The 21,029-nt window shown below is 49.0% G+C and overlaps 8 protein-coding genes across 8 annotated transcripts; 4 read left to right on the top strand and 4 right to left on the bottom strand.

The window, feature by feature from the left end:
• Positions 1-93: 93 nt before the first annotated feature.
• Positions 94-1,454, top strand: CPAR01_04517 (uncharacterized protein; the record flags this gene model as incomplete). The annotated part of the gene is made up of 5 exons (XM_060488797.1): positions 94-278; positions 331-577; positions 637-815; positions 871-1,100; positions 1,153-1,454. The coding sequence occupies 5 exons, from the start codon at positions 94-96 to the stop codon at positions 1,452-1,454; spliced, it is 1,143 nt and encodes a 380-aa protein (XP_060353003.1).
• A 1,118-nt stretch (positions 1,455-2,572) lies between these two features.
• Positions 2,573-3,882, top strand: CPAR01_04516 (methyltransferase domain-containing protein; the record flags this gene model as incomplete). The annotated part of the gene is made up of 3 exons (XM_060488796.1): positions 2,573-3,089; positions 3,152-3,356; positions 3,420-3,882. The coding sequence occupies 3 exons, from the start codon at positions 2,573-2,575 to the stop codon at positions 3,880-3,882; spliced, it is 1,185 nt and encodes a 394-aa protein (XP_060353002.1).
• Positions 3,883-4,159: 277 nt separating this feature from the next.
• On the bottom strand, positions 4,160-5,187 carry CPAR01_04515 (uncharacterized protein; the record flags this gene model as incomplete). The annotated part of the gene is made up of 4 exons (XM_060488795.1): positions 4,160-4,273; positions 4,325-4,729; positions 4,827-5,036; positions 5,107-5,187. The coding sequence occupies 4 exons, from the start codon at positions 5,185-5,187 to the stop codon at positions 4,160-4,162; spliced, it is 810 nt and encodes a 269-aa protein (XP_060353001.1).
• A 610-nt stretch (positions 5,188-5,797) lies between these two features.
• Positions 5,798-7,331, bottom strand: CPAR01_04514 (uncharacterized protein; the record flags this gene model as incomplete). The annotated part of the gene is made up of 3 exons (XM_060488794.1): positions 5,798-6,730; positions 6,820-7,084; positions 7,138-7,331. The coding sequence occupies 3 exons, from the start codon at positions 7,329-7,331 to the stop codon at positions 5,798-5,800; spliced, it is 1,392 nt and encodes a 463-aa protein (XP_060353000.1).
• A 777-nt stretch (positions 7,332-8,108) lies between these two features.
• CPAR01_04513 (uncharacterized protein) lies at positions 8,109-8,812 on the top strand (the record flags this gene model as incomplete). Its single annotated transcript, XM_060488793.1, has 3 exons — positions 8,109-8,264; positions 8,566-8,725; positions 8,781-8,812. The coding sequence occupies 3 exons, from the start codon at positions 8,109-8,111 to the stop codon at positions 8,810-8,812; spliced, it is 348 nt and encodes a 115-aa protein (XP_060352999.1).
• An 872-nt stretch (positions 8,813-9,684) lies between these two features.
• On the bottom strand, positions 9,685-10,645 carry CPAR01_04512 (MIP family channel protein; the record flags this gene model as incomplete). Its single annotated transcript, XM_060488792.1, has 3 exons — positions 9,685-9,914; positions 9,977-10,277; positions 10,337-10,645. 3 exons carry the CDS (start codon positions 10,643-10,645, stop codon positions 9,685-9,687), a joined length of 840 nt encoding a protein of 279 aa, XP_060352998.1.
• Positions 10,646-13,353: 2,708 nt separating this feature from the next.
• CPAR01_04511 (uncharacterized protein) lies at positions 13,354-16,189 on the bottom strand (the record flags this gene model as incomplete). Its single annotated transcript, XM_060488791.1, has 13 exons — positions 13,354-13,734; positions 13,795-13,819; positions 13,899-13,929; positions 13,988-14,017; positions 14,071-14,210; positions 14,268-14,304; positions 14,376-14,438; positions 14,498-14,521; positions 14,582-14,834; positions 14,896-15,181; positions 15,263-15,356; positions 15,453-16,010; positions 16,087-16,189. 13 exons carry the CDS (start codon positions 16,187-16,189, stop codon positions 13,354-13,356), a joined length of 2,025 nt encoding a protein of 674 aa, XP_060352997.1.
• A 1,345-nt stretch (positions 16,190-17,534) lies between these two features.
• CPAR01_04510 (uncharacterized protein) lies at positions 17,535-19,831 on the top strand (the record flags this gene model as incomplete). Its single annotated transcript, XM_060488790.1, has 2 exons — positions 17,535-17,962; positions 18,019-19,831. The coding sequence occupies 2 exons, from the start codon at positions 17,535-17,537 to the stop codon at positions 19,829-19,831; spliced, it is 2,241 nt and encodes a 746-aa protein (XP_060352996.1).
• Positions 19,832-21,029: the final 1,198 nt, after the last annotated feature.

Below are 21,029 nucleotides of genomic sequence, written 5' to 3'. Positions count from 1 at the left end.
GTTGCCTGTTCTCACTGATTGACTAGTGCTCTCAATTTCACGAAATTTCACACCCCAGCTCCCTACGTCAGGAAAGCCGCCGACCGCATCGCAATGCGTTTCCTCAACCTCTTCGCGGCGCTGAGTCTCTACGGAGCGACTGCTCTCGCCTTTGAAGGCGACGAATTGTCGGAGGTCCAGGCTCAGGCTATCGAAGCTCTTCAGGCGGCCGAGGGAAACGGTACTTTTGGCAAGAGAGACTCATGCACCCTCTTCAACGCGCGTGTTCGCCGGGACTGGTACGTAATTGTCCAAGCGGAACTAACGTCCATTCACTGATTACATCAACAGGAACTCGCTCTCCGGATCTGAAAAGAAGGCTTACACCAGCGCCGTCAATTGCCTATTGACGAAGCCTTCCAAGCTTACGGATTTCGCTCCCGGCGCTCGCAGCCGATATGACGACTTTGTTGCTGTTCATATCAACCAGACTTTGAGCATCCACGGGACCGGTAATTTCCTCACATGGCATCGTTACTTTACGTGGGCCTACGAGAATGCTTTGAGGCAGGAATGTGGTTACAATGGTTATCAACCGGTGAGTAGATGGCGTTGGATGGCACTCGGAATTGCAGCGGCTAACGATGTGTGTGCTAGTACTGGAACTGGCTTTCCTACCGAGAGGATCCTTCCAAGTCGCCAATGTTTGATGGCAGCGAGACTAGCATGAGTGGCAACGGTGTCTTCAAATATCACAACGGCAGCACGTCGGGTGGTGGTGTTTACATCCCCTCTGGTGAGGGAGGTGGTTGTGTCACAAGCGGCCCTTTCGCCAAGTAAGCCTCCTTCTGGACCAAAAGAAAGAAACACAAGATTGACTATTTTCTCCAGCATGACCGTTCATCTCGGTCCTGTCAGCCCTGGCATCGATGGTCTGGCAGTCAATCCCGGCGGCCCTCTGGCCTATAATCCTCGTTGTCTCTCCAGAGACATCAGCGCTTGGACATCTCAGCATTGGATGACTCCTGAGAATGTGTTGAACCTCACTGTGGGCGCTGCGGCAGAGAACATTTTGACGTTCCAGAACGAACTCCAGGGCCGCTTTGGAGATGGATTTCTGGGTAAGCTCTCGTCAACCCACTTCAAGCAAGCAGAGTTCCTGACAATAAGCAGGGACACACACTTCCGGACACTTCATTGTCAACGGTGAAGCTTCTGACCTTTTCTCGTCGACTAATGAACCGACTTTCTTTCTTCACCACGCGATGGTCGACCGAGTTTACTGGCTGTGGCAGGCGCTTCACCTCGGAGAAGCCTTCAATATTGCCGGAACAATCACGATCCTAAATACGCCTCCCAGCCGTGACGCTCGCCTTGACGATCTCGTAATCCAGGTACCGAACGCACCCAACAGGCCTATTAGTGACTTGCTTAATACACTTGGAGGCAGTCCATTCTGCTACATTTATCTGTAAGCTAGGCGAGGGAGCTGAATGGCAGCCACGAGAAAGGGGGTTAATAAAGAGTTTGAGTTTACCCAAGGTACTTAGTCGGTAATAGCTGGCAAGATTGAACTTGGATCTTTCACCATGGCTTTTGAAACATACATTCAATACTCTCCAGACTTACAGTGTGATCACGAAATGACAAGACCATCTAGGTAAACTCTGCACACTGGTAATGCCCGAGTGAATAGCATTGTATAGTTAACACATCGCACTTATAGGTCATATGGAATTGTTCATGAAATACGCGTCATCGCTCAACATTTTACCATTATTTGATTTTCGACCACTCACATTCTTGTAGTCAAAATGAAATCAGTGAGAGGGAGGCAGCTTTTGGCTTCTTAGAACCGCAAAGACTGACTGCTCTTATGCACATGCAGTCTTTTTGGTACCCCCGACCGCTCCGGACTTGGCCATTGGGAACCCGGACATTTGCTCCGACACACGTTGTGCCGCAGCTCTCCTTCTTTTACTAAGCACACTCTGCCGGGAAATTGTATTACGCTGAGAATTTTGGAATGGCTAATGAGATTGTCCCAGAATAAGGTATCTTAAGGGCCTCAGCCACTAGCATTGAGAATGCGCCCCTCGCCGAGCGTTGACGTCTTGTACGAAACTGTTTGGTCGTCTGCTTTCGCATTTCGATCGGTAGCCTTTGAGTCTCTCCAATGGCTGCGAACTTTAGGCTTTATGGAAACAGATATTAGTTACCTATTAATCCTCTGCGTTTCCGGAATGACGACACACGATTGAGGGCACACGGAGCCCGCGTTATTCTTTGTCCATCTTCCAGACGCCAAGTAGAACGAGCAAACATCTGGCCAGAGACCTTGCACGTGATTCGATGACAACCCGGAGATATCGCGGAGCAGGATTCAAACCCTAGCCAGCTGTCTGCGTCTGGATATCTTGCCAAGTCCGAGCGGGGAAACAACACGGTCGATAACATGCCATGTCTTGTTCCTTCCTTGTTATACTTTCCCCTCTCCTCAACTTCTTTGTCCTAAGTTCCCAGCATCTGAAAATTGCTTCGTCGAGTCGTTTTCCAAGAATTTCCTCGGACGTACGTTGACTCATAAAATACAATGGCTGATCAAACGGCTGTTTCAAGCACTCATCCGAGATCCCCTGTACGAGCGGCAGAGGCAGCATCTCCAACAACTACACCAGCCACCGCCGCACAGTCACCTCCGGCTGTGGCCTTAACGGTCACCTCGCCGAGCTCTGGCCAATCGCCTGGGGCTGCACCAGTAGAGGGACCACCAGATACGGCTTCTCAGTCGCCAAATGCAGTTGTTGAGGCCCAAGACGAGACCGATGATGGTAGTGACGGTTACCAATCCGCGTCCGAAAGAGAGTCCAACGCATCAACTACGCTGGCATCTACAATTCGTGATTTCAACTTTGAAAACAAAAGGAGATACCACAAGTTCAAAGAAGGCAGATATGCATTTCCTAACGACGATGCCGAGCAAGAAAGGGAGGATATGAAGCACTCCATGGTTGTCACACTCTGCGGCGGGGCACTGCACAGTGCTCCCCTCGAGAATCCTCAGAAAATCCTAGATGTCGGAACCGGGACTGGCATTTGGGCAATTGACAGTGAGTTGATCCATTTGACATACCTGCAGGTGAATCGCAAAGGAAAAGACTAATGTTCACAGTGGGTGACGAATATCCGGAAGCAGAGGTTACGGGAATTGATCTCAGCCCCATTCAACCTCCATATGTCCCAGCTAATGTTGCTTTCATCGTCGACGATGCTGAAGCCGAATGGTTGTACCCAGAAAACTCTCTTGATTACGTTCACGTTCGAAACATGGGAGCTGCAATCAAAGACTGGGAGAAACTCCTTGCCCAAGCGTTTCGGTATGGTTACATCATTGATCTTTTTCTCCAACTCTTACTTCGATATCATCTGACGTTTCCTAGCGCCTTGAAACCAGGAGGCTGGATCGAACTCCAGGAGATGAAGTGGAACTTCAATTGCGACGATGACACAATGTCCCCTGACTATGCCCTCACTAAGATGATGAAGCTTGTTTGGAAAGGCCTCGGGAAGTTTGGCATCGAAGCAGATGTTGCCGACGTCAACCCCAAGCGTATCGACGACGCGGGCTTTATCAATCTAGTACAAGATGTTCAAAAGGTTCCCGTGGGCGAGTGGCCAAAGAGAGAAGATCTGAAAATGATTGGAGCATACTGTAAAGCTGTTCTCTACGACGGCATACATGGAGTCACGATGGGGCCACTCACACGAGGCCTGGGATGGTCTACTCCTGAGGTCGAGATTTTCCTGATTGATGTACGAAAGGATCTACTCAATACTGGCATCCATTCGTATGTGTTCTACCACTCCGTTGCAGGACAGAAACCGAGGGAGAGTGCCGCTTGAAGTAGGCATGAAGGGTACGAATTTACTTGGGACGTAGATGACACCATAATGAACAATTAACTTTCAACTACAGTGGTCGTAAAAGTATCTGTGAGGAAGGCTCATAATTATGACCTTATTCCCTAAAATCTTAGTTTATATATAATATATTTATAAGATCTTATCTCAGTAATCGCGTTGCTCGAAGGCTTGACCTTGGATGACATCAGTCTACTTGCTTGAGTACCAAGCTAAGCACCTTTTGGTAAGTGCCGAGAGCAAGAGGTCTCTTAGAATTTCAGTCACTATCTTCAATGTCGCCTCCCTTCGGTACCGGGTAGTACAGCGTTGTTTGACCCAGTGCGAAGATGATGGCTGTGATTAGGGCGAATGATGTGAATATCACAGCAACCTAGTGAGTGTTAGTGTCGTCAAGAACTATGAGGAATCTGATCCTTCTGACCTTGCCGTTGTCATCAAAACCCTTTCCTCTGCCGATGTCTTCGGCAACAGCGCTCCAAACCAAGAAGATCATCCCTGAGATCATGCAGAGAACCGCGCCTGCCAGGAACAGAACTGACAACTGCCAGGCGTAGACTTGCATTTTGCGAGGGCGGTACTTCCACTCAGTGCCAATCAAAACCCGATCTTGGGTGCGCAGAGACTGTCTGATGAGAACCAAGCCATCCCTATGTCCGGCCATTCTATGGAGCCGAATTGTCTGGTCTGCCGCTGTCAACACACTGGCAAGGGCAAAAGCGATACCGCAGAACCAGCAGGTCCGTACAGGCCAGGGAGTGGTCGTTTCAGGGGGCAGAAGATTCGGCCATGAACCGGTCGATGTGAGGACATTTGCGAGCAGAGCGGACTGTCTCTATGTTAGCCCGGCGTATGTGGCCACAAGTCACAACTGCCGTAAAACATGTAGTACTGCGCATTGGACTATAGACAAAAGCTCAACTCACTACCACGCCTACGAAGTTAAGCTCTTGCAGCTTGTTGTCCTTCCATTTCTCAGTGAGTCTGTTTCTTTCGTCCTGGTCGTCATGATTCAGGAGCAAGAGTAGTGGGTCGTATGTCAAGGTTGGTGGAGAGAAGAGACCACCCCGGAAGATGTGGACGATGAAAGACACCGCCCTGCTACTCTGATTTTTAACACTGCGTGAAGTTGAACGCTGTTCCTTATTGTTAGCTCACGAACATCTAGCTGTCAAAGCTTCCATTTAGTAGACTTTGGAAACATACTATTCTAGCTGCTGCCTCCGACTGGCCATTGTTGCCCAGCAGAGGGGTTCTTGTCTGCGGAAGATCGTCGGAATAAGGCATCGTAGCATCCGAATTAGAGTTTGATGCTACACCATGAGATGGCAGACTACCAATTACTTGAGTTCTTCAGGGAAAACCAAAGACAGCTTCCAAAGCTACCGAAGTAATTAGTCAAGTTTGTCATTTCAACCCCGCAATCGACATCGAGGTCATGCGACACGCCTTGAGGCAGATCATACGTCATTGTGAACAATTTGCTAATCGGATATGGGTTGGATCGGAGTTCGCGCTGCTTACATAACACACTTCAAGCTTTCCACTGCTTGTGACAACCTGTTCATCCCATCCTCCTTTCATCGTAATCTCTCCTTTTTGGCGATTCTGCAGATGAAGCGAGGATGTTAGGTGAGTAGATCTATTAGATCTTATGAGCTTAGTCTTGAGTGTGAGGCCATGTTGAAATTGAGCTGATGTGGAGAGTACATCTATCGGTGTAAGTCCTATTGCTGTGAGCAGTGTGCGCCTAACCAAGGCACTTTAAGTACTAGAAGCAAGTAGATTCATTTGTCAGAGACCAATGTCCCTTTTCTGTTCGATCTTCTCCATCATTTAAGAAAGGAAGAGGAACATAGTGATCCTAGGTAACCCTACTTCTTGAGGTGACTTGTTCTTAAACACAATGATGCCGGAAGAAGTGACGCCCACACACCTCCCCCTCACACTTGCCGATGCAACACCTTCGACACCAATCGTCTTTCTTCGCTGTGGTTCGGTTTCCACACCAGAAACACCAAGTCGGCTTAGATCCTCGCTTCGTCAATAAATTTGAGAGCTCCTCGCGAGCCGATCTGCTACTCCTACCAATGATTTCTTCGAGCACCTCGCTTCTCGTCATATCTTTCTCAAGCCTGGGGAGCCACTTAACCCAAGGTATCCACGAACCAGCCGTTTTCGCGCCCATGACCAGCATCTCTCCAGCAATATCCTTCCTGACAAAGATTAGGCTCTCTAGCCCTCCAAGAATTTCAGGAGGAGTCACCTCATGTCCTCGTTCTGCTGCCTGATCGAGGACAAAGTCGCGAATAGCCTGTCCGATAATTCTACTCAACATCACAAAGTTCCCCTTAACTGCAATCTCGATTGTGGTCATGGCCTGAATGAGGTCTGCAGTCGGCAGTGGCTTCTGGAAGTTTTTTTGCCACTTACGAACAGCTCGACTGCGTGAAGTCCCCAAGAGCCCAAATCTTTTGACAAATTGCCCATCAAAGCCGATGGCGATTCCCTGAGAGCCAGTAGCCTTACCAAAAAAGACGAGATCGGGGGAGATAACATCGAAGTACTCCTCCCGTTGGAAGCAAAATGGTGCACCGCAACGTATGGCAGTCAGAGTTTCATCTACTGCTAACAGTAATTGGTACTCTGCGCACATGACGCCCAGCCGGCTGAGAAGACTGGGATTCAAGACTCTCCCATTGAATTGGGTTTCCACAAGCTCAACAACAATACCGATGCATCCCGCTTCTCTGGCGACGAATAGTTGATCACGAAGTTCGTCATCAGAGACACCATCTATGTGAAGCAGGGCAGGGTTGCTTCCATAGGGCTTCGGAGAGTCTGAATATTTCAGTGAAGATTTGTGCTTAGCAAACACGTTAACGTTGAAACATTTGGTAGGACTCAGTGAGCTCTTACTCCTGGTGCTCTAGTAGACGCGGTTGTTGCTGCGGCGTATGTATCAGATAGAAGCGCCCAGCAAGGCTGCTTTGCTTGTATGTCCTCCCAACCCAACCTCTTCAGAGTATCGTACTCATCTGTGAAGGGACTCACAGATGATTCTGAAGATTCAGACATCGAAAGTTCTTCAAGCGTCAGAATTATTTTAACCACAGTTTCGGGATCCATGGTGCTGCTGGTCAAGGTCCCGTAGTGGATTGGCATGAAACCACCAAAGTAGTTCCTGCAATGATTTACGTCAGAGCAACTCGGATTTCTCGAAGAGGCACGACTTACGAAAACTTTCCTTCGTACAAGTGCAGAAGCTGCTCATAACGGCGTTCGAGGGCTAAGCGATTGTTGATGAACTCTCGCCAGAGAGGATTTTCCATGGTCAGGCTCCGCATTTGATCAAAAGACAAAATACTTCCCTCACCATTGTTGAAATTGTGATCTAATTGTCGGATTGGGAGTCCCGCGGGGAAAGCCATTGTGTAAGTCGGCTCTGACAGCGTCAAATCTGTCGGCTAGCGCGGCAGCCAGCCAGATTCTTTGTTTGAGCTCGGGATTGGGTTTTGGATGAATCTAAAGGCTAAGAGAGTTGGTTGACATACTTGGAAGCGGGCCGTACCAGCTTGGGTATGTGCGTATGCTTTTCGGGACTTACCAGAATGATCCAGTCTTGAGCACTGTCGTATATGTTTCCGCGAGGTTTATATAGTATTGATCGAGATAGGTTGGTATACAATGACCTGCTTGCTTTGACATGAAATGGTCTTAAGTGGGATGCCTGACTGACGTGAGCCTGGCTTCAAGAGCACGATTATCAAGCGGCTCGAACGGTGGCCTCAAACCTGGACTCAGAGCAGAGACTAGCTTTTTGTCATGAGTATTCACATACCCCCGGGAGCTGCCAGTTCCATTTTGGGTCAAGTCCTTTGCCGAAGACCGAGGCGCTCTTGAGGGTGGTTGAGAACTTAGGGTCAGGGGCTGCCTCTTTAAGTAACCAATGGTATGTCGGGGAAGAGCTACGGCAGAGGCGGCGTAGACTCCACGATGGATGCCCTCAGCATAGCTTCTCGGTCAAATGACTACAAATAGCCATTGCTGAAAAAATAGAGCACGCTCGGTTGGTGGTTGAAGACCGCAATTTCGGTGCCTGAAGCATGGGCCACCAATGTGATGCAGTCGACATCCATGATAGCACACAGTCGTGTGATCTGGGCAACTAGCTCAAGGTTGAGCAGTGCAAACGACAATGAACGTCAATGGCAGATAAACGACTACCGCATCTCTCGCCCTTTCGTTCTTACAGCCGCACGGAGGAATCCGGCCTGGCCATCTTTCGCCACTGCACTGCTTCGACTGTCTACGATACAGGTATGATTGAGGATAATCCAGGTGACGCAGCCACGTGTGGTTTGGTAAGAACTGTCGCATATACAGAATGCAGTGCATCTCGCTCGTGAGATGGCTTAGAAGTCATGTGCCACAAGGCCCCAGCTTTGCGGACTTGACCGACCGAATCGGAGTCGGATCGGTGACCGGCCAATGGGGCCATCATAAGGAAACGACGAAACTCAATCGAGCCGCCAAAAAGCAAGCAACGAAAGGATTATGCAGTGAAGATCAAGTGGAAGTTCTTCGATTCGGCATAACCACTGTCAGTAAGCCTTACTGACAGCAGCATCGGGGCGAAGAATTCGTCTGACCCCTGTGCTTCAGGACACCATCCCGTCGACCCTGGTATGTCAACCCTATCTGATCGGCATCCTGCAGGTTCGCCATCCAATCTGCGCCACAGAATCTGACATGAATTTCCCCGATCGCCGTTCCAACTCCACCAATTCATTCTGGAACAGGACCCCGAATTGTGGTTTGACCCGTGAGTGGCTACGTACATGTTGCTGCGTAACATGAAGCTGCTTGAAACTGTCAAGATCGACAAGACGAGTCGTCTCTCAGCGAGTGATTATGACTTAATCCACTTCAATGCTGATATTCGCCACAGAAATGAGCCTTGCCAAATTCATTGACGAACGATTGGTCTGAGACCGAATTACGCCACAAATTGGGCATAATTGAGGCATTTGGACAGTGGCTGGTGATGTGGCTTCAAGTTCGCTCTCTAGGGGACAGCTTTAATCCTCAGCACTTTCCCAGGCACACGTTCTCCTGATTTTGGAAACTGGGAAAATGTACGCTCCTATACATTGTTGCCTCTGTCAAGTCCATGAAGAGTATTCACCTCGGCCCTGAAGGTTATCGTAAGTGGGCTGCTCGTGGCTAGAACTTCAAGCTATAGGGGTAAGACTTTCCTGGTCGGTATTTCTTGATCACAACACCATGTATCTTTGAGATTGAGCCACCGCAGCAGCGAGTATCAAATGGCTTGAACTTCGATGACCAGATGTGCTACCTATTTCTAATCAAAGTGCCCTACTCAACTTTCTTCGGTAGTTCTGAGTATCATGATCTCATGAGGCACAAACCTAAACTATCTAAGGCATCTTTTCAGCACAAGCATATGCGGGCAAATATTCGGCGGGCTCCCTGCAAGTTTGTGGCATCATTGTAATTTCACATTTGATTCCACTGGCCTGAAGGCTTTGATAGCAACTCAGTTATCCATCCTCTCACATTAAAGCTCCAAGCTTGGGTTTCCTGAACCAGAATGCTGTGGAAACGAGCTTTTCTTCCGGTAAGACTAAATTAACCTCAATAACATTGGATAGCGACACCTAACGCCCTTTGCGCCTGTTTTCGATTTGGTATCGGCCACTTGTAGCAGTTGCAGGGTGCTACGGCACGAATAATCGTTCGCTGGAAGCCTTCATTCTTGTCTTAGGGTTTGAAGCTGCGCTCGCTGCTCGTTTCGTGGCCATCATCGTCCTGGCCAGGGTTGCACTCATAGTATCGAAGGTTGCGTAACAAAAGGTAGAATCCACAAGCAATCAGAGATCCAACGATCGGACCAAGCCAGTATATCCAGTGATAGCTGGGGAATATGCCATCAACAGCAGCGGGTCCAAAAGATCGAGCTGGGTTGAGTGAACCACCAGTGAAGTAGACGCCTGAGGAACGTCATGTTAGTATCTATTGTGCTTAGCCGGAAGACAGGATGGGACGTGCTTACCTGTGAGTTCGGCAAGGAAGAATGACAGACCAATGCCCACAGGGGCAAGGAAGGTAGAGCGATGCTTCTCAACGGCCAACATCAAGATGACAAACACCAGCTGAGCGGTCAAGATAACCTCGATGAAGAAGCCCTGAGCTGTGTTTGTGCCACCACCCAGTCCTGTGGTCACGGAGAGGGGACCAGGAAACATGGCAGAAGCCACCCCGGCTGCACATAATCCGGCTATGATTTGAGTGGGCATGATGAGAAGAGCTCTCAGTAGCGGTAGGCCACCACAAACAGTGAGGGCGAGAGTCACCTATGAAGATCTTGCGTGAGTTACACAAACATGGTAAGCTGGGACATCTCAACACTTACCACAGGGTTGAACATCCCACCCGTAACCCTGTAAAATGCCCACACATTTGCAGTGAGGGAGACTCCGAATGAAAGCGCGATGAAGATAATGGATGGGAGGTTGGGGTCCGATCCTGGTGCTCCAAGAGGCGTGTTGGCAACTTGAGTACCGGCGAATGAGAAGAAGAGGAAGAGGAATGTTCCGACAAACTCCCCGAGCACAGCTACAATGTTATTCCTCGTGGTATTGGCAATGTTGAGCATTGGTAACGTGCCAGCAACATTCGAGCTATCGCCCGAAAGCTGACGACCGACTTTGGTGTTCACCATTGTGAGATGACGATGTGTAATCCAGGGGAAATGGTTTTTGATTGCGAAATCTGTGATTGCAAGCTTCCGAGCTCAAGGTGAACAATCCGTTTTAAAAGACACGTCTGTCCTTATAACGAGAAATGAATGTCGATCTCTCTTGTGGCATCCTTTATAACTTTTCGATTCACGGAGGCTTACCTCCTTACAAGAGGGTGTGCAACTGATACATGGCTCTCGAGAGCGTGCCCCGTTTGCTGCGCAGACACTCAAATCCGCATTCGTCGCAACCTCCATGATACAGAAAAGCCCAACCCAAAGCGGTTATGTCTTCAAGAACTGGCTGTCGCCGGTGACGCCACACGTCCCATGGCGCCGGGTGAGTATGCCAAGCTACGAGGCCTGGACTCCTCTCCGGAACGAGGTCGATGGACCTAACGGCAATTAGCGTATACACACCCGCACATGGCTGCTAGTCTTCCCCAGCCACAGAGAGCATCTAGTAGGAACTTGTCTCGGTTGCGGCACCGGTCATGGTCATTGATGGGCATTAAGCTGCATACTATGGAGTGAGGACGTCACCCTCGACGTAGTTTGGAAAGACGGGACCCTCATTCATGATGAGGTCAAGGAAATAATCGACGACGATCTGATATTGCAGGTCGCAAGCACTTAGCTAGCTGCAACTTTCTGTGTGTGTACAACTGGACTATGGTTACATTTCAATCCTTGAAAACCAAAGTCAAATACTATGCCGGATAGAATCTCAAGGTTTCTGATAACGTTCATGGCTGGCCTGACAGCTCCCAAACGAGACGAAACGTTAAGACATTGTGGACGATCTGACACCTGTCACTTCCCCATGTCATTGGACGGAACGCGCAGGCGTGTAGTTCGTGAATGTGAAACCTTTCCGTGGCAGTCCACAGCCTCGCGCATCGCTCCCGTGCGGTCTGATCTAGAGGGATTCGGCTCTACAAAAGCGTACGCACCGGGCGAATCTCATCCTCGTGGGCTTAGCGCCGTCACAGGGGCTTATCCTGTTCTCGTCGACATCATCACGGAAGCTAAGGTGTGGAGTCAGGTGGGATGGGAATGCGAACATGGCGTCTGAGACACTCTCTCAGCTGGCAATTTTGACTTCCACGAACGGGGCTAGTCTACATTCGAGGAACACCAGTTCGAGGCGTGTGGTGTTGTGGCAATCCAGCGACGAAAGGCCACGATTGTTCCCAAAAGAGTGATTCGTGAGAGAGAGTCGGAATTTCCTAATCTAACGGTGTTACATTCGCGATCCCCTGCATTCCTTCCCCAGAAAACTACCGTTAGAAAGCAATAACAAGAAGCTCAAAATTTGTGACGGTTGAGCTCTGGAGTAATTGTGGTCATTTCCGGCCTTTCTTCCACGTTCATCTCCCACATGTGCTTACAGCACCTATCTCGACATCGAGCTAACAGCGCCCTGTCCCCATTTCTTAAGCTTTCCGGATGCTACCCTCGCTTCAGCCCCAGCCTCTCGGGTTGTCCGCTTTTGTTGATCTCGAACTCACCCCCGCACAGACATGAGACCTGTCACAGTATTTTCTATCGTAAATGTCTTTTTGTTCAATAAAACATCACAACCCAGATCTCTGCTGGGTATTTACAGATCAGCCAGCCATCGGTACGCCGCCATCTGAGGGCCTGTCAGCTGAGAGGCCTTTGAAGACCGAAAGCATCGCGGCCCGATCTTAGATTGCCGACTTCAGATGGTTCCCGCAAAGTTTCGGGAAGTCCAAAGGAGCTGAATCTCTCAGGCAGCCTCAAAAATATTTGTCCTGTTCAGATCCCGAAAGACTTGTTCCAGCATCTTGTCTTCCACCCGGGATGCTAGAGAACATCTATGGCGGTTCAGAACCCGGGCCTAATGCACTGACGTTAATGCAAAGCACGCTTGGCGTCAATGGAGGATCGTAAGGTATGACAGACTGAAGTAACAGGTACAGCCTGGTGATGGGACGCGGCCGGGCGAGACGCACCACGGGCAAGATTGGCGCTGATTCTACTGTTTGCGGCTGATATGTTGACTTACGCGTGGAGGCCCGACAAAGACGTGCCCGCCTACATTCGTGATAATAAACCATTGTATAGCACGTGACGTACTCAATCAACTGCTATATGGCATTAGTCAAAACGTATCCAGAATTTTTCCCAACTCTGCTCATACACGGACTTTTTGATCGGCAGATAAAGGGAAACAAGAATAGATTGACAAATGATTCGCTGTGACCCCTCACGAGAGTACGTACTTTTGTCATGATGCCATCTCGCAGCTGATGGGATACATGTAGTCTTGATAGATCTGGCGGTACTGGGGGCCTGACAAACACACTTTCAGAGAGCTCGAAGTGATCAGCCCACTTCTCTGAGAAGTAAGGTTACATACGCGTGAGGCATTCTTGTTGAAGTCGTCAAATAAAGTATTAAGTGATATTTCCCTTTCTCAATGACGTCGTGATCGACGCATCAACGCAGAAGCATTATGTCTCAGCTATCTACTCAGTTCCGTTACTTTGCATGAATCGCACATCTCATATACGTAGGCAATTTCAGCACCATTCCAGGTTCCATCCTGTGCCCACTCAAAGCCTCACTACCTTGAGAGGAAAAATTTGGTACTATCATGGCCCAAGGTGTTGATGGCACATGTGTCCAGGAGTAAGAGAAACCCTCCTTCTATTCCAGTCGCGTCATTCGCCCGTCGGTTCATCCCGACTCATTGGCCCCATCTCGTGAGAATAAGAACCATCAATAACCTTTGTGTAAAAGTTGGGTGGATCACCGCCACTCCAAGTACGCGTCAGGTATCTCTTGACGAGGTATGGCAAATGCTCTCTGAGCTGGAACCGTACGAAATCCTTCTTTGGCACCGCATAGATGAGACTCAGCTCTTCAAGGCTTGCCTGCTTGGTTTCCTCGACGAGCAAAAAGACCAGAGCAAATGCCACGAGATTGAGTCCAGCGAATAGCGCTAGCGTACCATACGGCTTCAGCGCGTCATTGACAGCTGGAAACACGATCGTGAGTATACCCGCAAAGAAAAGATTGACTGAGATGGCGACAGAACATCCCTGGAGTATCACGTCAGTCTCGTGCAGGGCGTTGCAGAGATCGATCTATCTAGAACTTACAGCCTCACGCTGGGAGAGGGGAAAACTTCATGCGTAAGGTGTTAGTACTTTAGCCATCAAATGAGAGATCTGACATATTTGTAGTTAACCTAAAAGACAGGTACCTTTCGGAAGCAAGTGTGAAGGGGATAGGCCCTGTAGTCACGAAGTTAACAGATGCTTTAGCTCCTTAGTTACTACGCGCGTTACTGACCAAGTCCTGGTGAGTACACAGCTGCAAACACTGACGCGGCGTTAGTCATCCAAACAAACGTTTCTGCCATCTTGGAGTCTCACAAAAGATGAACAACGCGACGATTCCAATTTGGACGGGTCCCTTAGGAATTAGGAACGACATGGCCGCTGCGGCCAAAAGAATGCACATCAATGGCAGCGTGACGAGTAGCCACCGCCGTCTCCCGAAGACGTCGATTGATCTGGCAATTTGTCAGAAGGAGCTTCTTCAAAACGGTAACAAAAACCGAGAGTCTAACCTAATTGCGAGAAGGCCGAACAGGAAATTGATGGCACCTGTTTATCATGCCAAATAAGTACACTACTGGTAGATTTCGGTGACGGAGAGAGCTCAGAGTCTGACTTACCAAAGCCTAAGCTGTAAAGCATGGCGTTGCGAGGGCTCGGGTCTCCTTTGATGAAGAAATTGTCTGTTGGCATGGTAAGCATGAGCCGCGAAAGTCGTCATGCGGGAGATGACTGGTCATACTTGAGTAGAAGGCGAAAACATTGACTGAGGATATTATTAGTTAGTTCAATCCTGATACGCCAATCGAAGGATATAGAATCTTACTTCCACAAAGCTGCTGTGCGAGAGCCACTATGCACGTGCTCCAGACTGCATTTCGCAGTCGTGGAGTAGTCAGGAGGTGGCTGTATTGCCGATAGGCATCTGACAAGGCGAATGACATGTGATTCGCGAATGTTAGACCTTGTTTTTGGTTCTCCGTAGACACGCCTGATTCATGAGGCGTCTCCGGTAGATTCTGTGCCTCTTCGTATTCAACGTTCATGTGGATAAGGTAAATATCTCGAAGAGCTTGAAGCTAGTTTGTATGTTTGATTTAGTAAATGACAGTGGGGGAGTATCATAACATGGAAACCAACCTGTGTGTTCCGGACTTTAGACAGGATTTCATAGGCACGCATGGGTCGATAGTTTGGTGTGTTCTTCTGCATATAGAATCGCGGGCTCTCCATGCAATATGCCAGTGCAATGAGCGTGAAAACGGCTGGGACCATGGGAGCGGCTAAGATTAATCGAAGCGCCAAATCGCCTTTGACATCAAGAGAGGCAGTACTGTCCTTTGGTTCAAGTGGAAAACCCAGAGCCCCCACAGCCCCAGCAAGGATTAAGTTGATGGCGTTTCCTAACATGATACCAAAGGCAACCCTGCCATGTGTGATATCACCAATGCGTCAAATTCTCTGAATAGAACTGTTTAATCAAAATGAATTGATCAGGCGGACTTACCATAGTTGCCACATTAGAATAGAAGAGCCTCTCCATTGATCAATCGCAGTCTCAGATGCCAAGATCGGCGTGCTGACGGCTTTGATACCCATCCCTTGAAATTTGTCAATTGAACGTATCAGTCGGATCTCATGGCCTTGTGGCGACGTGAATTATTTAGGAGACACAGAATATGGAATTTTCGACTCACCAATGCCGTTGACAATCCTAACACCGAGAAGCTCCTGCCATGTATGCACAAATCCAGAAGCCAAAGAGCTCGCAAAGATTAATGCGGCCGCAACAGCGATAGCACCTCGTCTCCCCATCCAGTAATTTAGCGGGAGTGACATCGGAGCGCCTAAGATAGCAGCGGCTAGGAATGGCGCCGAGTTCATTCCACCGAGCTGCCACACCAAATCACTCCGACCTGTTGTGCTAGAGACCTTTTCTTGAAGAAGTCTCGCGTAGATACTGCCGGCATTGATCGAAGCTTGAACATGGCCTTGTAGCAGAGCTGCTAGTGCCACAGTGACGACAATCACCGTCATACCACTTTGGGAGAATGCTTTGTCTCTCTCTGCCTTAAGCGCTATTCGTTCTTTTGGTTTCAACTTAATGGGTAGAGAATCTTGCAAGCCCTCGTCTGTATATGCCCGGATCTCCTTTGACACTTGGGCTGCTCTCAGGATTCGTTGGAAAGGAACACCGGGTAAGTTCTCGGCAAATTGTCGCACATCCTCCTCTAGCTCATCATCGTCAAGATGGACTGTTGTAATGATCAGAATGAGAAATCTTACTTTCAGCGTCACATGTCTGAACAAAGACAAAGCCGTGACACTTACCTAATGGGGCTTCAATGATAGCTTCCGTATTGATATTTCTGCGAGAAACTTGTGCCCGAAACCTGTCGGCGATGGATGTGGTACTTGCCATCGGTTCGGTCATTTTGATGAGGTATGTATGCTCAGATTGCGGACAGAAGCGGTGGTTAAGCTTGGATTCACGAACTCAACTCCTAAGAGAACAGAGCACTTGCCTGATTACACCAGCTAGTCTTTTCAAGGTGAGTTGCTGTCGGCTTTTAATCTGGGTCTACCCTTATCACACAATATTCCTGGAAGGCTGAGGTGGATTGGATCTGTGATGACATCCAGGGAGGCTGTGAGGCTGTCAAGTGTCGAATGTGACGACAGCCGGCATACAAATGCAGAAACCAAGAAAAGGCAACCATGAGGCGTTCTGGGTAGGCAAAGGGGCTTAATCCCTTGCCAAGTCATGTTCAACTACTATTGACCAACGCTGGCAAATTCTTCCAATCAGATGAATAACATGGCATGAAGATTTGTCAGACACGAGGTGTGCAGCTCGTAAATCTGTGCATGTAGCTTGCAGGAAAATAGCACTCATAAAGCCTTCGTACTTTGACGAAACATCTGAACATGATGTGCGTGAGTGCGAGGTGTGGGAATTCAACCCCAGTGATGTAAGGTATGGTGAGTGTGCCAACGCGGGGAGACCCCGCCCCCCACAAGTTGCCCCGGAACCAGGGATTGTAAACCATTGCGTTGGATCACTCGTGCCATTGGGCCATTCAGACGTCAGTCAGCCTATGATTACTTCCTGCGGTAAGCGGTGAGGGCAATTTGTAACTCTTAGCTAAATCCTACATACCGGTGTGAAAAGTGCAGAGACATGCAGAAATACCTAAATCATGGCATGTAGGGAAAGCAGCAGCCTTGTCATTAATCGAGAACCTACACCGCGGAACAGCTAGTGACGCGTATGAGCACATGCCCATGCTTGCGCCACCCACTTGACAGCTTGAGATAACCCTATCGATCCATATGGACTTTGTTTCCGCCCTGATCCTAGGTACGGGTGCCTGAGTCTTCCAATGTGGATGGCGTGGGGAAGGGTGGGCAAGGTAGTTTGGCGAAGCGATAGACCGGTCGGACGGAACTGATCATGCAGTTCGCCCGAAGCTCAGACCTACTGCGGATGCAGTTTCTGTGGTTTATTGTCGAAGTAGAAGTAACAAAGTTTGCAGCCTAGCAGAACGTGGCTTGCAAAGCTGGCGCCCCCCGTCTAATAGGTACCTTACGCTGTCGTCTGGTTTCTTCGAACTGGCCAATGAGCTAGGACTGTGACGTGAAAGTATCTGATGCAGAAACTAATAGGATGAACATAATTACGCTCTCCCTCGGAACCTTCGAACCTTCCAGTTCTTACTGCCAATCCTAGGTACGGTCGCTAGTGCCACAAGAGAGAACATTTCGTATCAGCACTCACCATGGAGGCAGCAGCAGCTGTAATCGGACTTATTCACCCAACCTGTAAGGCTGCCTTGAAGATACATGAGATCATTAAATCGGTCAAACATTCGCAAAGCAACTTATCGCGACTTCAAACGAGAATCGAGGCCCTTTCCAGCTGTTTGACGCTGCTTGGCGATGAATGCAAAGAGAGAAGGAGGGCCCACCTCTTGAAATCGGAAGACGAGCATTTCACATGCATCAGAAACATCATAGAAAACTGCCGGACTTCACTTGAAACTCTCGCCGATCGACTGAATAAGATTGAAAGCAAACCGTCAGGCTTTTCTCGCAACCTGCGGATGGCATGGGACCTGGCATTTAGTCGAGACGATGTTCAACAAGCGTCGGAAGAAATTAGTCACTACACTTCCGTGTTGAACCTAAGTCTTTCTACCCTGTCACTGTGAGGAGGATACCACTGATGATCAACGGCCGTAACTAACATCTTTGCCCATATAGTGCACAAACATTGGAGGCGAAGCAACCGCATACCGAGATAATAGGGAGGGTGCAATATGTTGCGCGCAGACTCCGTGTCGAAGTCGAAGTCTCTCAGTGTGATACCTCACTACCTGGCCCTGGTTATGTAGCCATTGGAGGTCAAGAAATCAATAATCCGATTTTCGCAAGGACTATTCAACAATGGAATAGGTCAGCAGTCAGTTTAGCGGAGGAGGTTCTCCTCGAAGGGAATCAGGACCTGAGGATCTCCAGACCTAGAGTACATGGCAGTATTCCCAGAGGTTCCATCTCTAGTGAGCGCTCAGAGCCTCATGAGCAGGAGCCTCCTTTCAATCCTCAACTGCAGCTCTACAAATATAAGAGGACCGTCGAGATTGTAGAGCTATTGCGAGTTGGCGAATTGTTCGAAAATGCCACTCAACATCTCCAAGACGCGGTGAGCATACGCAAGCTGCTGGCAGAGGCAGGGAAGAAGGAGTTCAATGAATTAGAACAGCAGGATCTGGATGAACAACTCGCAGATCTCAACATCATGTGTGAGACTGAAGTAGGAACCGCAAAGGCAAGAAAAATTCTGGAGGCCTTGAACCATCAATGCGACATGCAACAACCAATTGATCTAGGCCGATCGTCCAGGCTACATCATAAACTTGGGAAGCTACTATTCGATGGCCGATATTTGCTTGGGGCTTGCCGACATCTTCAGACTGCTATAGAGCTTCGACTACAGGAAGATTCTAGGGACAGGGAGAGAATTATGGAAACTTACGAACTTCTGCGTCATGTGCAAGGACTTCGTGGTAGCCACGCCGAATTCCTGGCTACAAAAGACTGGGTTGAAGAGGAAATTGGACCTGTCGAAGACTCGCCTCACAATGAGTTTGATGCAGCCTTGTTTTGGGCTCACAAGAAAGGTTTCCACGAAGCTGCATTGGATGACATGAACTTACCCAAGTTTGATGTTTGTGATTCCCAAAAGCGACCACTTTTATTCGCCGCCATCGCAGACGGCGATATGGAAGTCGGGGTCCTCGAACAAATTATTCAGTACTATCAGAATCTCGAACTTACCGACAGCAACGGAGAGACACCCCTAATGGCGGCGGTGACGGCTGGCCACGTGTCGGCGGTGCGTCTTTTACTAGAAAGTGGTGCTGATTCAGACTTCAAAGATAAGCACGGCCGTCACATCCTTTACAAATGCCAGACAGAAGAAGTGGCCGAGGAAATCTTCACAGCAACTTCTAATCGGAGACTCAGCGTCGCGGCGGAGGCTAGCAGACTCCGGCGTGCTTCAACGGCCCGCTTGGACATATCACCTGTTCAAAGTAGAGCCAGTGATACATCTCCCTCGTCGATAGATATCAACTCTCGAGACTTTTATGGTAAAACGGCGCTTTACCATGCATGCGAAAAGGGGAACAAGGATGTTGTATCGGTTCTTCTCCAATCCTTCAAGGCAGATACCGAGATCTGTGGTCCAAGAAAGTGTACGCCACTCATGGCTGCAATCCAAGCACAGTTCAACGTTAGAAACGGAGGAACGCCTGGGAGTCAAGCTGCCTTTATCAAGAAGAAGGTCGATATTATTCGAATGCTGGTAGCACATGGTGCTGATCGGAAGGTTCCATCTTCCACGCTTCGAAGTGCTGGTGTGGCACATTCGGAGATAAAGAAGATCTTGGAGAGTAAGGTGGGACCGCAGGGGAGTACGAATACTCTTTCTAGTATAGCAGCGTCTGCAATTAGTGGCGTTGTTGAAGAAGGGTGGCAGATGGTAGCGAGAAATGATGCGAGGCACACGGGCTAGGCCGCTAGATTGCACGCTGGCGGTTGGAAGGAGAGGGAGCTTGCAGATTCGACTGCATACATCAGACTTAGATCTCTTGGTGTCGTGGACGTTGATAGACACATGTGGAACTTGAGCATCTTACCAGTACCATACCTGACTTACGATACTGTATAGAGTCGTAGAACTGTCAAGTGTCGGCTTCCAGGGTCTGACTGCAACTGCCAGCTGTGACCATGCTGTCCAGCATCATCATCAAGGGGTAAAGAGCCTGTCTGCCTTTGTTTTGCAACAAGGTTCCTGACAGGTCCTGACAGCGTTCCCCCTCCTCCAAGAATTACCTGTGTCTGAAGCGGGCATATAAGCACGAGGGTTACATTCCATATGCGCCTCAAAGTGCGAACCAACGTCAAGGCCGCTAGACTTATCTACCCGAGAAGCGAGTGATCAAAGATCGGCTCGAACTCCACTGTGACCTCGGACAGTACCTAGGGAAAATCGACACGTCTCAATGAACCGGGTCTGATAATCCCCGGGGCGCGACCATCAAGGTCCTCGAATCCCAAGCCAACATGACCCGAGATCTTGGGCGCTAGCAAATGCAAGTCATCGCAGAATCGTCTATAGCCGTCTTGAAGCTTATTTCCACTTGAACTTGCCAAATGATTCTCTTTGGGGCAAGGAATATTGGAACCAGTGGCTTTACGCAAAGCTTCAAGTTAGCTGAGAGCAGAAAGTTATGTGACTTTTCAATAAATGAGACTGCCAACACATTGGTAATTCAGAGCTTTGAGTACTATCAGGTACCGTACTTAAATTGACTTGCCTACTTCAGTACTTTAGATATAAGTCAGGACTTTTTTCTTTCTGATCTCAACGGATCAAGTCTGGAAGGAGAGAACATCGAGTTAAGCATTATTAATATCTCCAGCCCCAACAATTGATTCTACGCCATTTACCGAGTTTTGACTAACGAAGGTTGCCGGGCCGGCATCCCACTCACGCGTGACGCTACATGATTAGCCTGGCGTGGGGCCGATCGCCATCTCCGAAGAGAAACCTTACAGGGAACATGGCAGTCAGGACTCAAGCGATCAAGCAAGATGGCAGAGCACGCCCGGCCATGGATGTTATCGCATCCATCAGCAACTCCCCGCTTCGCCAAGACAACTGATTGCATTGTTCGTTGCCAAGTCTTTGAGCCGGCATCCAACCATAA

The sequence above is a fragment of the Colletotrichum paranaense genome, assembly GCF_030867605.1.
Source record: "Colletotrichum paranaense strain IMI 384185 chromosome Unknown Scaffold_3.1, whole genome shotgun sequence".
In the NCBI taxonomy this organism is placed as follows: Eukaryota; Fungi; Ascomycota; class Sordariomycetes; order Glomerellales; family Glomerellaceae; genus Colletotrichum; species Colletotrichum paranaense.
Note: the sequence above shows the minus strand (reverse complement) of the source record. Positions and strands in the feature narration are given on the sequence as shown.